This window comes from Meles meles, chromosome X (assembly GCF_922984935.1).
Source record: "Meles meles chromosome X, mMelMel3.1 paternal haplotype, whole genome shotgun sequence".
NCBI classification, from domain to species: Eukaryota; Metazoa; Chordata; class Mammalia; order Carnivora; family Mustelidae; genus Meles; species Meles meles.
The window spans coordinates 6,466,814-6,481,637 of NC_060087.1; the positions used below are offsets into that span (position 1 = coordinate 6,466,814).

Genomic DNA, 14,824 nt, shown 5'->3' on the forward strand with positions numbered 1-14,824 from the left:
TCTGGAAAACAGCACTTTGCTGGAACATACAGACTTCTCTGGAAGCCAAGATAAGAGCAGGAGAGTGGCAAGGGAAATGCATAAGTCCACTTCAGAGCCGGCCCAAAGGAAATACGGCCGTAGCTCCTGTCTGCCAGTAAGCAAGGGAGCCCTGAGAGAAAGGTGGCTCAGTCAGGGCCCATCGGTCCTGAAGACGGGAGGGCCTCTCAGGCTTTCCACTGGGGGACCTGTTAAAGGGCCCTGCCGGGAAAGACAGAAACAGACACACTGGAATGGGGGAGTCCCCACCCTGGGTCTCTTCAAGGAGAAAAAGACGTTCAAGTAGACACAGAGGCACTCCGTGCAGTAGTGAGGTTTTAGGAACCCGCTCTGCACCGTGCCTGGCCAGTCCTGGGAAGAAGATCCAGTCCCACCCCCAGAGCACCCCGAAATACCCAAGCTTCATGTTCCAGAACAAATGTGTGCCACGGTTGTGCCTTATAATCGTTTCATGGGTGCTTTTCAGGAAGAAGGACTGGAATTTTTTTTTTTAAGACTTGATTTATTTTGAGCCCCTCGGTGGCTCAGTCGGGGAAGCGTCTGCCTTCGGCTCAGGTCATGATCCCAGGTCTTGGGATTGAGCCCCGTGGGGGCTCCCTGTGTGATGGGGAGCCTGCTTCTCCCTCTATCCCACCCCCCCATGAATGAATAAAGTCTTTTTAAAAAATTTATTTGTTAGAGCATGAGAGAGAGAGAGAGAGAAAGAGATCACAAGCAGGAGGGAAGGGTTTAACCACCTGGAGCGACGCAGACGGGAGTCCCCAAGGACAGGAATTCCTTCTGAGGGATCGTGGGACGCGCCGGTCAGCCCGTGATGCAGGGGAATGCACACACAGGTGTGAGTTTACCAAGATCAGAACCATCAGCGAAGAAATGCATCATGTAAGAGAAAAAAGGGCCAAGAGGAAGTGAGAATCGAAGGCAAAGGGGAGAGAGGACTGCCCCAGGCACACAGGAGGTGGAAAACCAGCTGAGGGACAGCCCCTGCAGCCACGCCAGGTGGAGGGATAAAGATGCAGGCACCCTTGTTTTAACAGGCAAGGCGCGGTTGACGCGGAAGGGGGAAATGACAGAAAGTGCAAAAAAGTGAGCAACGAATGAGAGGGTGAGGATGAGAGCTTGACACTGGCCCAGGAGCGGCCTCTTCAGGACCGTGGGGGCGTCCCAGAGCCCCTCGTGAGCCCTGCGCCACTGGCTCCCTCACGCTCAGATGCAACCTTCCCAGGAGGCTCCCAGAGCCCACGGGTGAAGCTGATGGACAGTAACTCCCTTTCCAAGGAAGGGCATCCATTATGACAGCCCCTGGCTGTACTTGACCTTTTAAAGTTCCTCAGGAGAGCAGCTGTGTGGGTGGACAGACCCACAACTCTGGGAGCACCGACCTTCAACTAGGCAACACCAATCTGGAGACATCTAACTAAGTAGCTGCGAGAAGTAAAAGAAAAAAAAGGCTCAGTGGGTTAAGCCTCTGCCTTCAGCTCAGGTCATGATCCCAGGGTCCTGGGATCAAGCCCTGCATGGGGATCTCTGCTCAGCAGGAAGCCTGCTTCCTTCTCTTTCTGCCTGCCTCTCTGACTACTTGTGATCTCTGTCAAATAAATAAATAAAATCTTTAAAAAAAAAAAAAAAGACGGGAAAAATGGAAAAGCATGAGTCAGCAAACTTTCTCTGTCAGGGAACACTGACAGAAGTATTTTTTGCTCCGTGGACCACGCAGCCTGTAGGAACTGACACTACAGTATGAAAGCAGCTATAAATCAGGCATAAACAAATGGCCATGACTGTGTTCCAATAAAACTTTATTTACAAAACCAAGCAGAGGGCCGGATTTGTCCTCAGGGCTGTGCTCTATGGATCCTTGTCTACAGTGCCCTAAAATCACAAAGAGACAACAATGTCCAACCTGTTTTTCAGTTTTCCATTGGCAGTTAGAATATACATACTTAGAGGAACCGTAAGGCCTTCCAAATGATTGCATCGATGAGACTTACTGTTTTATTTTTTTAAGACTTTATCTATTTGACAGAGAGCGCGTGAGCATGTGCAAGCAACGGAGCAGCAGAGGGAGAGAGAGAAGCAGGCTCCCTGCTCAGACACGGGGCTCTATCCCAGGACCTGAGCGGAGGGCAGATGCCTCACCGACTGAGCCACCCCAGCGCCCCTGCACGGATGAGACATTAGGTTGAAGAAGAAGCTGAGACCATTTCAGACCACTCTCTCCCAGTGTCTGTGTTCAGGAGAGCTGACAGCTGGGAGAGAAGTGACACGGTGAGGCTGGCGGAGGCTCAGAACTAGGTCTCCCAAGAGCAACGCTGGGATTCTCCCCAACGATGCGAACTCCTCCTCAGGATGGTCGCTGCCCTTGCTCGTGCAGAGGCAGCTGGTGTGGAGAATACAGCGTGTACCTGTGAAAGCCCCCTCAGGAGCCCTGGAGGGGCTTCGCCTCCAGGCGGAGGACACACCTAGGGCTGTGTGCACACCCATCCCCGAAGGAGACGCCCCTGGAGCTCTGCACACGTGCTTGCGGGCACAAGCGCCCGGCGCCCGCCCGGACACGAAGCACAGAGGCCGGGACGTGGGCCGCAGAGCACAGTCGTGGGCCCCCCCACCCCGCCGGGGGCCGCTGGCGGCTGTGCGCACGAGGGCCTGCGAGGGGCCCACTCTGGCTCCGCGCCCACGCCCCGTCCGCAGGGTCCCGCGGGGCCCGGGAGCAGGAGCCCCGGCTTACCTGGACACGGAAGGGGAGTAGAGCAGGACAGCGCCCTCCACGCAGAGCAGGGCGGCCAGGCCCCAGGCCGCAAGGCGGTAGAGCAGCATGGTGCTGGGGGGAAGCAGACGGGGCCTTGCCTCAGAGGAGGGATGGGCAAGTCCAGCCACAGCAAGTACCAGACCCACTCCCAGCCATCCCAAGAGTCAGGAAAAAGCACGCCCAGCAAACCCTTGGCGGAGACTTGCCTTACCACGCCTCTGGGCTTTTGTTTAATTGAGACGAAAGAAACAGAACACGGAGTAACCGTTTTCCAGCGAGCAGACCGGGAGCACTGGGCACACTCACGACGCTGCGCAACCATCTCCCCATCCCGCTCGGAAACCTCGTCATCCTGGCAGGAAAGCCCACGCGCATCGGGCGGCCTCCCCCGTTCCCCATGCTCGCAGCCCCCAGCAAGCCCCGGCCACCTCTGTGTCTCTGCACTTTTCCCGTTCGGCAGGAGGCAGGCAAATGGAGTCGCACAGCATCAGCCGTCTGCGTCTGCCTTCTTTCCCACCATGAGGCTTGCCAGGGTGAGCAAACAAGGCACGGACACCTCACCAGTCCTCCTAAGGACGCAGCTCACCCGCTAAGAGAGGAGCTCCTATCCCCAAACCTGCCCAGAGGCACCGGGTCCCTACAACTCGAGCGTCTCCGTGCTCAGTCCAAACCAAGGTCTCTGAAGAAACGCGCGCATTGGCTGTTCTGGGAGCCTGGGGAGCTTCCCTTCCTCCCCCTCGCCCCACCATGCAGGGCGCACTTCCCATTCCCCGACCACTGCCAGCCTCCCTCTTCCTCCGCCCCACACCGCGCCCTTTTCCCTGCACACCGGAGGCAGCCAGCCCCACAGCTGGGGTCCGGCGAGATCGGACTGTGCCCGCAGCCTTTATTGTGCCTCCCCGTGCCACGGGACAGGGCTGCAGCGATCCATGGGACGCGCCAGCCACAACCCGAGACTCTGCCAGCCGCCTGGCCAACTGCAACCCCCAACCCATCGGGACTTTAACTCTGAAGATCAGCTGCGCAGACAAGGAACAGGGCAGGATCCGCGCGCAGGAATGCCCTCCTCGGAGACAGGAGAAAGACGGCACACGGGTGAGCTTCAGGAAGAAGAACCTTCCACAGCCCACTCTCCAGAAGGCCGCAAGGAAACGATTCCAGCGTATGCTCCTCCCAGTCCTGGAGCGGCCCTGCCCCATCTGTCCGGGTTTGGGAGCAGGTGGGGCGTGTCTGGTCCAGAAGTCAGAGGCTCTACATGGAACAGAGGGAAAAAGGGGCAGCTCTCTGCGAGGGCCTAGGTGGTTGAACAGTGTAGAAGGTCTTCATTCCAGACCCTCACGTGGGCGGGAGGGAGCCACGGGTACTGAGAGGTGGGCAGGAGGGAGCCAGGGGGCTTGGCCAAGCGAGGCAGGGCTGGACGTGGCCAGACTGGGCAATGGTGCTCTAGTCAGTCTGGCCAGGCTGCGTGGACGGCAGGCAATTTAGTAACAGATACAACCCCAAACCCGCACCCGGGATGAGTCTGAGCCCCCGGGCACCCACAGTGAAGGGCAGCGGGCGGCTGCAGATCCCCGTCCCTTTATCTGACCACCAGACAGTATCCGGGTGCAGGCACGCAAGGGCCCTCCCCAGGCCCCCTTCCTCTCACACTCATGTCCACAGAGCAAGTAGAGACTTCAATTTAGGGGCACCTGGGTGGCTCAGTCGTTAACCATCTGCCTTTAGCTCAGGTCATGATCCCAGAGTCCTGGGATCGAGCCCCGAATCGGGCTCCCTGATGGGCTTTCCACTCTCCCTGCTTGTGTTCCCTCTCTCGCTGTCTCTGTCAAATAAATGAATACAATTCTTAAAAAAAAAAAAAAAAAAACCAAAGGGGTGCCTGGGTGGCTCAGTGGTTTAAGCCTCTGCCTTCAGCTCGGGTCATGATCTCAGGGTCCTGGGATCAAGCCCCACATCGGGCTCTCTGCTCTGCAGGGAGCCTGCCTCCCCCTCTCTCTCTGCTTGTCTCTCTGCCTACTTGTGATCTCTGTCTGTCAAATAAATAAATAAAATCTTTAAAAAAAAAAACAACAACAACAAAAAACAAAAAACTCAATTTAGGGCTTTGCCCACAACCTCAAGCGCCTTCTGTTACTGTTATTGTTCACAACTTGTACATCCCACATCAGGAATCAACATAGCCGTTTAAATTTTAACTCTAAATCAGTCTTAATGACATTTCTTAGGACTAGGATTTAAAAAGATTCTCCAGTGCCAAAGAAACAGCTGAGGACTAGAAGGATCTCGAAGGGAACGTGGCATTTAGTCCAGCCCTACCTGCAATGTCTGAGCCCTGCCTTGGATCTGTCCCAGGTAGCCCCCCTCCCCTTTTTTAAAGATTTTATTTATTTATTTGACGGAGAGAGAGAAAGTACAAGCAGGGGGAGAAGCAGGTTGGAGAGGGAGAAACAGGCTCCCATCGAGCAGAGAGCCTGATGCGGGGCTCGATCCCAGGACCCTGGGATCATGACCTGAGCCGAAGGCAGAGGCTTAACCGACTGAGCCACCCAGGCACCCCATTGCTACTCCTTTGTGATGCGAGACCCTGTTTCACTCTCAATGGTCTTCCTATTGCTGGACCCCTGCCCTTGCTCTTGTCCTTAGGAAGCATCTGGACGGTTCACATCTTTGGACGTCTGCCTCCTGCTTGATTGGCAGGTTCTTGGAAGCTGTGCTCCGCCGGCATCCGCTTATCTCTGCATGATGAACCGCAAACACTCTTCTGGGCATGAGGAAGGCCTCCTGATTGCCTGCCCTGGCTTCCAAGGGCCCCACCTGTCTTCTACGTCCAGAAAGCTCTCTGGCTGCCCCGTCTGACCACAGCCACCCATGGCCCGGGGCAGAGCAGTGCACACCCTGTGAGAGCAGGAGGCACATTCTTCTTCCAGCCTCGTTTCCCGCTCCACCGCTCCTCTTATTTCCACAACCGGCTGTCTGTGACACCTCTAGTGTGTCCTAACTCCAATCCCTCCAAACCTGAGTGAGAGAGGTCTCAGATGGGAACACACACTTACACTGGGCTTCCGGGTCGAAGACTTCTCATTGCAGCTAGCTGCCTACGCAAAGTCATCTTCCCTTTTTCCTTAGTACCATACCCTGGATGTCATGCCCAGCAGCAGCATGCTTTACAAACGGACTATACTTCCAACCTCCTCTTGCAGCTAAGTGTGGCCATGAAACTAAATTCTGGCCAATAATACGGAAGTGGAATTGTTGTGTCAAATCCCCAGGGAGGCTGCTTAAAGGGAGGTGGCTCAGAGGAAAACAGACCTTTATGCATTGGCCTCCTCCTCCTTCCTGGAATGCAGATGTGATGGCTAGAGCTCCAGCAGCTCTGTTGGGCCATGACACCTTGAAGTTGGAAGTCACACAACAGGACGATGGAGCAAGAAGATAGGAGGAACTTGGGTCCCTGATGTCCATCGTAAGGGCCCTGTATTGCCTACCTCTGGCCTCTTTTATTTAGTTTTTTTAAAAAGATTTACTTATTTATTTGACACAGAGAAACACAGCAAGGGAGGGAACACAAGCAGGGGGAATAGGAGAGGGAAAAGCAGGGTTCCCGCTGAGCAGGGAGCCTGATGTGGGCTGGGATCCCAGGACCCTGGGATCATGACCTGAGCTGAAGGCAGATTCCTAACCACTGAGCCACTCATGTGCCCCACTCTGGCCTCCTTTAGAGTAGAAGAAAGATTATTTTAAGTCACTATTATTTTCTGTATTTTATATAGCCAAAGCTAATCTTCACAGATGTATCTAGTTGGCTGCCTTTGACCTTCACTGCCTTCCCTGGAGAATTTTCAAAACCACGAGTATACAGGTTCTGTTCAGATGAATAAAAGTTTATGAGCTAAAGTAAAAAGGTGGAAGGAACAAGCACAAAAATAAACACTAAACTTCAAGCCAGAGAGACCCAAGTTAATGATGAGGACACACGAGGAACACCAACAATCATTTCCCTTTTTTTTTAATTTTTAATTTATTTCTTATTTTTTATAAACATATAATGTATTTTTATCCCCAGGGTACAGGTCTGTGAATCGCCAGGTTTACACACTTCACAGCACTCACCATAGCACATACCCTCCCCAAGATCATTTCCTTTTAAGACTGTATTTATTTATCTGACGGAGCAAGACAGCACAAGCAGGGGGGGCAGCAGAGGGAGAGGGAACAGCAGTCTCCCCACTGGGCAGGGAGCCCCACACATGGCTGGATCCCAGGACCTTGGGATTAAGCCCCACATCAAGCAGGGAGCCTGCTTCTCCCTCTCCTTCTGTCATGCCCCCGGTTCGTTCTCTCTCTCAAATAAATAAAATCTTTGAATAAAAACTTTAAAAAGTAATTTAAAAAAGTAAAATTTATTCAACAAATAGTGCTGGGACAAGTGGCCATCCCTATGCAAAGGCATGAACATTGGCCCTTTCCTCACCTACATAAAAATTAACTTAAAATGGATCACTGGGGCTCCTGGGTGGCTCAGGCAGTTAAACATCAAACTCTTGGTTTGAGCTCAGCTCATGACCTCAGGGTTGCAGGATCGAGCCCACATCAGTCCCCATGCTCAGTACAGAGTCTGTTTGAGAGTCTCTCTCCCTCTGCTCTCCCCCTCACAGTAAAATAAATACACAACATCTTAAAAATAATTATAATGGATCACAGACCATTTGATCTTGGGGTTGTGAGTTCAAGCCCCACACTGGGTGTTATGGACATTAGTTAAAAAGAAAATTTTTTAAATGGATCACAGAGCTAAATTACGGTGTTGAAACTCTCTTCTTTTCTGCTTGGTTCCCAAGTTTTTTTCAACTTGGAACAAAACATTCCAGATTAAGCCTGATCTTCCTGCCCTTCCTCACGCCGGTTAATCTGGAAGTAACAGTTCATAAGCGTCTTTGCTGTTCGCGACTACACACAACCACAGACTGTTCTTCTGACATCCTTCGGTGAGACTCTCACGTGCAGTTTGGGAAAAGGCACCTTAGGGACGCCGGGTGGCTCAGCTGGTTAAGCATCGGACTATTGGTTTCGGTTCAGGTCGTGATTTCATGGGTCCTGTGATCACGTCCCATGTGGAGCCCTAAGACCAGCTCTGAGCTCCGTGGGAATCCACTTGAAATTCTCTCCCTCTGCTGTTTCCCCTACTTACACGTGCACGCTCTCAAATAAATAAGGAAATCTTTAAAATAAAATCTTTAAGGGTGTGTGGGTAGCTCAGTCAGTTGAGCAGCTGCCTTCGGCTCAGGTCACCATCCCAGAGTCCTGGGACTGGGCTTCACCCCGGGGCTCCCTGCCCAGCGGGAAGCCTCCTTCTCCCTCGCCCACTCCCCCTGCTTGTGCTCCCTCTCTGTCTCCCTCCGTCAAATAAATAAATAAAATCTTTTTTAAAAAATTAAAAAATAAAGTCTTAAAAAATATATTTCAAGGGCGCCTGGGGGGGCTCAGTGGGTTAAGCGGCTGCCTTCGGCTCAGGTCATGATCCGGGGTCCTGGGATGCAGCCCTGTAAGGTGCGCCCTGCTCAGCGGGGAGCCTGCTTCCCCCTCTGCTGCTCTGTCACATGAATAAATAAAATCTTAAAAAAATATGTATAAACATACATACACATACACACTCACATACACTCTTTTTTTTTTTTAAGATTTTATTTATTTATTTATTTGACAGAGATCACAAGCAGACAGAGAGGCAGGCAGAGAGAGAGAGAGGAGGAAGCAGGCTCCCTGCCAAGCAGAGAGCCCGATGCGGGGCTCGATCCCAGGACCCTGGAATCCTGACCTGAGCGAAAGGCAGAGGCTTTAACCCACTGAGCCACCCAGGCGCCCCACACACTCATTTTTTAAATGCAGTATACCCAAGGGCAGCCGGGTGGCTCAGTTGGTTAAGCATCTGACTCTTAATTTCCCCTCAAGTCATGATCTCAGCATCATGAGATTGAGCCCCATGTCAGGTTCTGTGCTGAGAATGGAGCCTGCCTGACATTCTCCCGCTCTCCCTGTTCCTTCTCTCTCTCTCTCTCCTCCACCGCCCCACTCCCCTGCTCACATGCTTGGTGTCTCAAAATTAAATAAAAGGTAGTCCATCCATACAACAGAGCAGTATTCAGAAGCTCACAGAACAGACGGTGCTGCAACACAGGGAAAGCTTGAACACGGCCCACTAAGTTTAAAAGCCAGAAACGGTCACATGTTCAATGATTTCACTTTCAGGCAATGCCCAGAGTAGGCAAAGCTAGAGACAGCAAACAGACTGGCAGTTGCCAGGCGCTGGGGGGAGGAATTCATCACTGGTAGAGATGGGGGGGGTGATGACTACTGTCACGGAATTAGTTGGTGTGATGGTTGCACGACTTTGTAACTCAACTAAGAAACAACGGATTTTACACACTTAAATGGGTGAACTTCATAAAACTTAAAAAGAAAAAAGAAGTAAGCAAACAAGGGTTCCATGGGAAAGTGGGGGACACATGCTTCCTGGACCAGGAGTCAGGGGACCTGGGCGCTCACCCCACCCTGCCACGCGGCTTCCCCTGCTCACTTAGGTTCTCTGTATCTGTGTCCCCCAACACGCACGCACATCCCAGCGCACAGTTCCCAAGAGCCCACGACGTGCCAGGCCCGGTTCTCAACCATTCACACGCAGCATCGCACAGCGTCTCCCGGGACCCGATGGGGGCTACCGTTTCATGGCCGGCACTACGGACGTCTAGAGAGGTCAAGCGACTTGCTCACAGTTCCCCAGCCGGTGACAAATGCACGGGCCGCACCCAGGGGTCCTTCTCCGCAAGCAGCCCCTGGCAGCTGTGGCACTCCGGTCCCAAGTTTGGCATAACATGTCAATACGCACCGCAAAGACCTGTCTCCTCAAACCTTTGCATCGTCAAAAACTGCCTGGATTCCTGCCAATTCTTCTGTAGCATGTGTCCAGAATGCCAACATGTAACTTATGGATGACTGGTCATGGTCTAAACATCATCATAGTGAATCTGTCTTCAGCCTTTCGTACCAATGAGGGGCCAGAGAGGTGTCTCACATAGGGGCGGGCGGACATTCTGTGTCTGCCATACCGAAGAACATTCCAGAGCCCTCGGGGTGCCCCCGGCCCTTCCACACATGACAGAACCTGGGCATAGAGTTTTCCTTGTTCCCTCTGCACGTACCTGTGTCCAGCCGATCTCCGGATCACGAGGTAGGCGTCAACCGCATAGCAGAACAGCCACCAGAAGCAGGCACTATACAGCAGCTGGACCCACATCTGTAATCAGGAAGAGCCTGCATCAAAGCTCCAGAAACGGGCAGCGGATTGCCCCGTCCGTGAGATGAGCCGGCAGACGCCTCTTTCTTGTGACGTCGGGAAGTGGGACAGGAAAGCCATCCGTAGACACGTGCACAGTCTGGAGACGCAAGGGTGGGATGTCCCTCTATGCACAGGCCAGGCCTGCCTTGCGGGACACTTGCAGGCCAGGGCGATGAAGGCCTCTGCTGGGAGGCCCACGCTGGCCTGAGGGCTCATAGCACCTGCGAAGGAGCAGCTGTTCGCTGAGAAGGAAGGGGTAGCGGCCAGAAAGTGCTTCCCAGGAACGGCCAGGAAGGGGCTCGGTGCGCTACGGGCAGCACAGGCCGGTGTGTCTGCTGGGCTACGCTGCAGCGAGACCCAGGCGGCCCCGTACGCGGCTGGGAAGCCGTGCGGGCAGGAGGGAGGAGCGGAGAACTCTGCTCCGGCGCGGTGCACAGAGCAGGACACAGACGTCCATTCCCACGCAGGTTTTATCAAGCAGAGCACACCCAATACATCAGTACCTGCCTTCTCTCTCTCTTTTTGGCCAGCTGGCTTGAGCTGCAGCTCAGACTAAGGTAAGGACGGCCTACGTGTGCTTAGAAGGGGGCACAGAGCAGCCACACTCCAGGGTCCTCGGAAGGAAGCGGGTGCAGCACCCCCGTAATCGTGCAGCACACTCCCCTGAAGAGGAGCCAAGAGGACCTCGGGACCCTGCAAAACTAGAGATCTCTCTCTCGTCAGCCGGCCCCGTACACAAGACCCTGCAGGGTTCAGTACCTGGCAGAGGACCGCCCCACCCCCGCGGCAGGGAGCCTGAGCAGCGGGCTCTGAGAACTTGCATTCCTAACAAACCCCAGTGGCTGGGGACCACACTTTGAGGATGGCAGCCTAAGAGGAGCACAGAGACGGCGAGCGAGAGGAAGGTGCACTCACCGCGCTCCCCACACAGAACGCAGCCGGCCAGACGTCCGTCCCATTCCCGTCGGAGCGGTTTTCAACGAAGTCTGGGAAGCCCAGCCACACCGCAGACCGGAATACAATACCTACGAGACAAAGAGCGGATACGGTCATCCCGCGGGGCACGCGTTCCAGGCCGCCCAGTGGAGGCTGGCACCGCAGACCGTACTGAATCCCATCCACGTTTCTCCGCGACGTGTGCTCCTGGGACAGAGCAGTTTATTAGACACCGTAAGACACTAGCAATGACAGTAAAATAGAAGTGGAACACCGGACGGTCACGGACCAACATCGTCATGGGCCTCTGTCCCAACATCGTACCGCCCTGTCCTCACACTTCTTGTGACGGCGTGATGGGACCAGGGGCCTGCGTGACGAGACCCCGTGCAGAGAAGGACGCGGGCATCGTGACATGCTGGGAGCCCACCACCGACCTCCCAGCACCGGGGAAGAAGAGCGCCTGTTTCCCGACCGCAGTGCCCCGGGGCAACCAAGCCCGCGGAGAGCCGGGCGGCGGCTGCCGGCGAACTACGGCGCTTCGTGGCTGTCCGAATCCACGCGGGCAGCTGGCCCGGTACCCCGGCTCGGGAGCGGAAAGCAGACGGACGGAGGGATGAACAGCTAGGAAGGGACAGAGAAATGAGGGAGGAGAGAAACACACACACACGAGTGTGTGCAGAGAGACGGAGAAACACGGAAGACCCAGGGAGCAATTACTTCGGCCACAGAGCAAGCCCAGGCACTTGGATTTCAGCTTGAACCATCATCAGCCGCAGTCCTAACCGAATGTTGCTGTTTGTTTCTTCCACACGAAGCAGCCATTATGTGGATAAAAATCTATTTCTTGGCTATTTTTTAAAGATTTTTTTTTAATTTATTTGACAGACAGAGATCACAAGTAGGCAGAGAGAGAGCAGGAAGCAGGCTCCCTGCTGAGCAGAGTCGGATGCGGGGCTTGATCCCAGGATCCTGGGATCATGACCCGAGCCAAAGGCAGAGGCTTTAACCCACTGAGCCACCCAGGCACCCCTCTTGGCTATTTTTAATGTCCATATTAACTACTCCTCACAGGAAAAAAATGACTGAAAAAGCACAATTCTGAAATGTGAAAAGATAATTCTTTCATTCCCTGAAAAAATGCATTTAAGATTTTCACAAAGTAGCTCTCGGCGACTTGCTCTTGACATTTATCTTTTTTTGTTAAGTTTTCTTTGCTACTGGACCCAAATAGCTAATTCTCAAAATAGCATAACACACCCGTAAGGTCTATGCGAAGGCTGCTCGTCAGGTGAGTGATTTGCTTTGTGGAAGCACAGGGTCCGAGAGCCGATACTAAAGGGTAACTGTAAACACTACGAAGTTACACACTGTGTCCTTGTGCACACGTACACCGTGTGTAAGACGCTATTAAATACACAATTCACGATACGTTACTAGACACTGTAACCCACCGGCAAGCTCGCCCTGCACACTCTAGCGCCCGATACACACTGTCTGATCCACCGGCACACACTGGGCGCCTGGCCAGCGGGGTCGGCTGAGGATCTGCCTTCGGCGCAGGTCATGATCCCAGGGGGCTTGCATCAGGCTCCCTGCTCTCTGGGGAGTCTGCTTCCCCTGTGCCTCTGCCCACTATCCGCCCCCCTCCGCTTGTCCTTTCTGTCGCTCTCAAACAAAATCTTTTAAAAAATACCTCTACATAATGTGCGGTGTATGACCAAATACACATCGTGAAGTACAATACCAAGTCTGTATCATGCCACATACCACTAAAGAGGAACTATGGACACCAAAAAACTCGCGCTCTATCTTCTCGTTACCAGCACTGCTCACAAATAATGCTTTTCTTCTGCAGAACGCTGTATCAGGAATGCTTCTACTTACTGTGGTAAACATCTCACCACACATGTATGTTGAGTCATTATGCTCTAGATCTTAAATTTTCCTGGGCTGTATGTCAACTACATCTAAATAAAACTGAAAAAAACCTCTGCCCTATGAGGTAGGCATTTTAAGTATTTATTTTTCAGGGAGGTGTCAGTCACCAAGCCTTGCCCTTAATTCTGCCTCTGCTCACTTGTCAACGTCATGGTTGTCCCTTCTAAAAGCAAGAGTATATACAAATATCATTCCTCGGATCCTAAATTGCTATTAAGATGCTTTTCCAGGGGCGCCTGGGTGGCTCTGCGGTTAAGTGTCTGCCTTCGACTCAGGTCATGATCCCTGGGTCCCGGGATCAAGCCCCAAGTGGGGTTCCCTGCTTGGTGGGGAGTCTGCTTCTCCCTCTGCCTCTGGCCCTGCTTCTGCTCTCTTACTCTCACTCTGTGTTCTCTTTCAAATAAATAAAATCTTTAAAAAAATGCTTTTCTAGGGGTGCCTGGGCGGCTTGGTCCTCAGGGTATGTGACTCTTCGGGTTGTGGGTTCGAGCCCCACGTATAAACAAACAAACAAAGATGCTTTCCCAAAATGTTTTAGCATCATCAGGAAGAAAACCAATCTGATTGAATTAACGAGCACCAAGATGATTTTATCCATCAGAGAAAGGAAGTACTGCTTCCTGTCTGACTCCTCGAGTCTGAGAAAGTGACTAGAGATCCACAGCACTGACTGGAAGTCAACGTCCTTGAGGGTCTCCAGTCACAAGAGCACAGACTGGAGAACGGGGCCCTGAGACACAGTGACCTGTACTGCTATGTGCTCAAGGTGTGGAATAAGCTGCTGCCATCCCCTCAGGGCCGAAAGCCAACAACAGCTTTTGCTTCAAAAGCAAACTGGGCGCCTGCGTGGCTCAGTGGGTTGGAGCCTCTGCCTTCGGCTCAGGTCATGATCCCAGCGTCCTGGGATCGAGCCCTCTGTCAGGCTCTCTGCTCAGCAGGGAGTCTGCTTCCCCCTCTTTCTCTGCCTGCCTCTGCCTACTTGTGATCTCTGTCTGTCAAATAAATAAATAAAAATCGTAAAAAAAAAAAAGCAAACTTACCAAAAAATACAATTCCAAAATGGTTAGCACCTGTCAGCCAACTGCAAAGCGTGGGCTGTATCTGGATCCTGATTCAAACCAGGGTCTGATTCAAACCCCCCCTGGGGGGCTCGGCCAGTTAAGCATCTGCCTTTGGGTCAAATCATGATCTCAGGGTCCTGGGACCGAGCCCACCATTGTGCTCCCTGCTCGGTGGGGAGTCTGCTTCTCCCTCTCCCCTAGCTTGTGCTTGCACGCGCGTGCTCTCTCTCTAATAAATAAATAAAATCTTTAAAAAAAAAACTGATTTTCATTATTTTAAGGTGATAATACCACCTGTGACATATGTGTGTACACATACACACTTCCTTCTTACTTTCACAGCTATATACCGAGATCCGTATAGACAAAAGTACATACGTCCTGGGATTTGCTTCAAACTAATGCAGTGAAGAGTTTGATACAGGATGGAGTGTAGATAAAGTGAGGTCACGGGTCCAGGGGTTCATTATATAGTCTGTGTGATTTGTGTTTGTTAGAAATTATCCAAAATAAACCCTTAAACAAATGCTCAGCGCTATCTAGCTTAGAAGTCTGTAAAAACTGTCATGCATGTTTAAAGCAGGGGATGGCAAAGTTTCTGTAAAGTGCCAGATAAAAAATATTTTAGGCTTTATGGGCCACAATTTCTCTGCGGACATCCACCTCCGCGGACATCCAGCAGGTGCCACACACGGCTATGCTCCCATCAAACTGTCCTGAAGGACACAGGCATTTACATTTCACGGAATATTTATAAACCAGGAA

The 14,824-nt window shown here is 52.6% G+C and overlaps 1 protein-coding gene across 7 annotated transcripts in view; it reads right to left on the bottom strand.

The window, feature by feature from the left end:
* GPR143 (G protein-coupled receptor 143) overlaps positions 1–14,824 on the bottom strand; it is a 68,082-nt gene that overhangs the window by 31,288 nt on the left and 21,970 nt on the right. For all 7 annotated transcript variants that reach the window (XM_045996472.1, XM_045996476.1, XM_045996471.1 and 4 more), the window contains 3 exons: positions 11,037–11,146; positions 9,985–10,079; positions 2,768–2,860 (listed from right to left, as the gene is read on the bottom strand). In XM_045996472.1, coding sequence (XP_045852428.1) covers positions 2,768–2,860; positions 9,985–10,079; positions 11,037–11,146 — 298 coding nt within the window. The remainder of the gene's footprint in view (positions 1–2,767; positions 2,861–9,984; positions 10,080–11,036; positions 11,147–14,824) is intronic.